A 617-nucleotide genomic window follows, 5' to 3' on the forward strand; every position below is an offset into this window, starting at 1 on the left:
ACCAAAGAGCCTGCACCCACCACCCCCAAGAAGCCTGCACCCACGACTAAAGAGCCTGCACCCACTACCCCCAAGAAGCCTGCACCCACCACCAAAGAGCCTACACCTACCAAGGAGTCTGCACCAATGGCCCCTACGGAGCCTGCACCCACCACCCCCAAGAAGTCTGCTCCCACCACTCCTAAGGAGCCTGCATCTACTACCACCAAAGAACCTCCACCCACAGCCCCCACGGAGCCTGCACTCACCACTCCAAAGGAGCCTACACCCACTGCCCCCAAGGAGGCTGCACCCACCACCCCCAACAAGCCTGCTCCTATTACCACCAAGGAACCTGCACCCACAGCCCCCAAGGAGCCTGCACCTACCACCCCCAAGGAACCTGCACCCACAGCCCCCAAGGAGGCTGCACCCACCACCCCCAACAAGCCTGCTCCTACTACCACCAAGGAACCTGCACCCACGGCCCCCAAGGAGCCTGCACCTACCACCCCCAAGGAACCTGTACCCATGGCACCCACGGAGCCTGCACCCACCACTCCCAAGGAGCCTGTACCCACAGCCCCCAAGGAACCTGCTCCCAGCATTCCCAAGGAGCCTGCACCCACAGCCCCCAA

At 63.0% G+C, this 617-nt stretch overlaps 1 protein-coding gene across 1 annotated transcript in view; it reads left to right on the forward strand.

Moving 5' to 3' along the window:
• Positions 1-617, forward strand: part of PRG4 (proteoglycan 4) — a 17,118-nt gene that overhangs the window by 10,922 nt on the left and 5,579 nt on the right. The window contains 2 exon segments of the mRNA XM_040446611.1: positions 1-612; positions 614-617. The exon segment at positions 1-612 is cut by the window's left edge and continues 587 nt beyond it; the exon segment at positions 614-617 is cut by the window's right edge and continues 975 nt beyond it. Of these exon segments, the coding sequence (XP_040302545.1) occupies positions 1-612; positions 614-617 (616 nt within the window).

This window comes from Herpailurus yagouaroundi, unplaced genomic scaffold (assembly GCF_014898765.1).
Source record: "Herpailurus yagouaroundi ecotype Mexico unplaced genomic scaffold, PumYag 195, whole genome shotgun sequence".
NCBI lineage: Eukaryota > Metazoa > Chordata > Mammalia > Carnivora > Felidae > Herpailurus > Herpailurus yagouaroundi.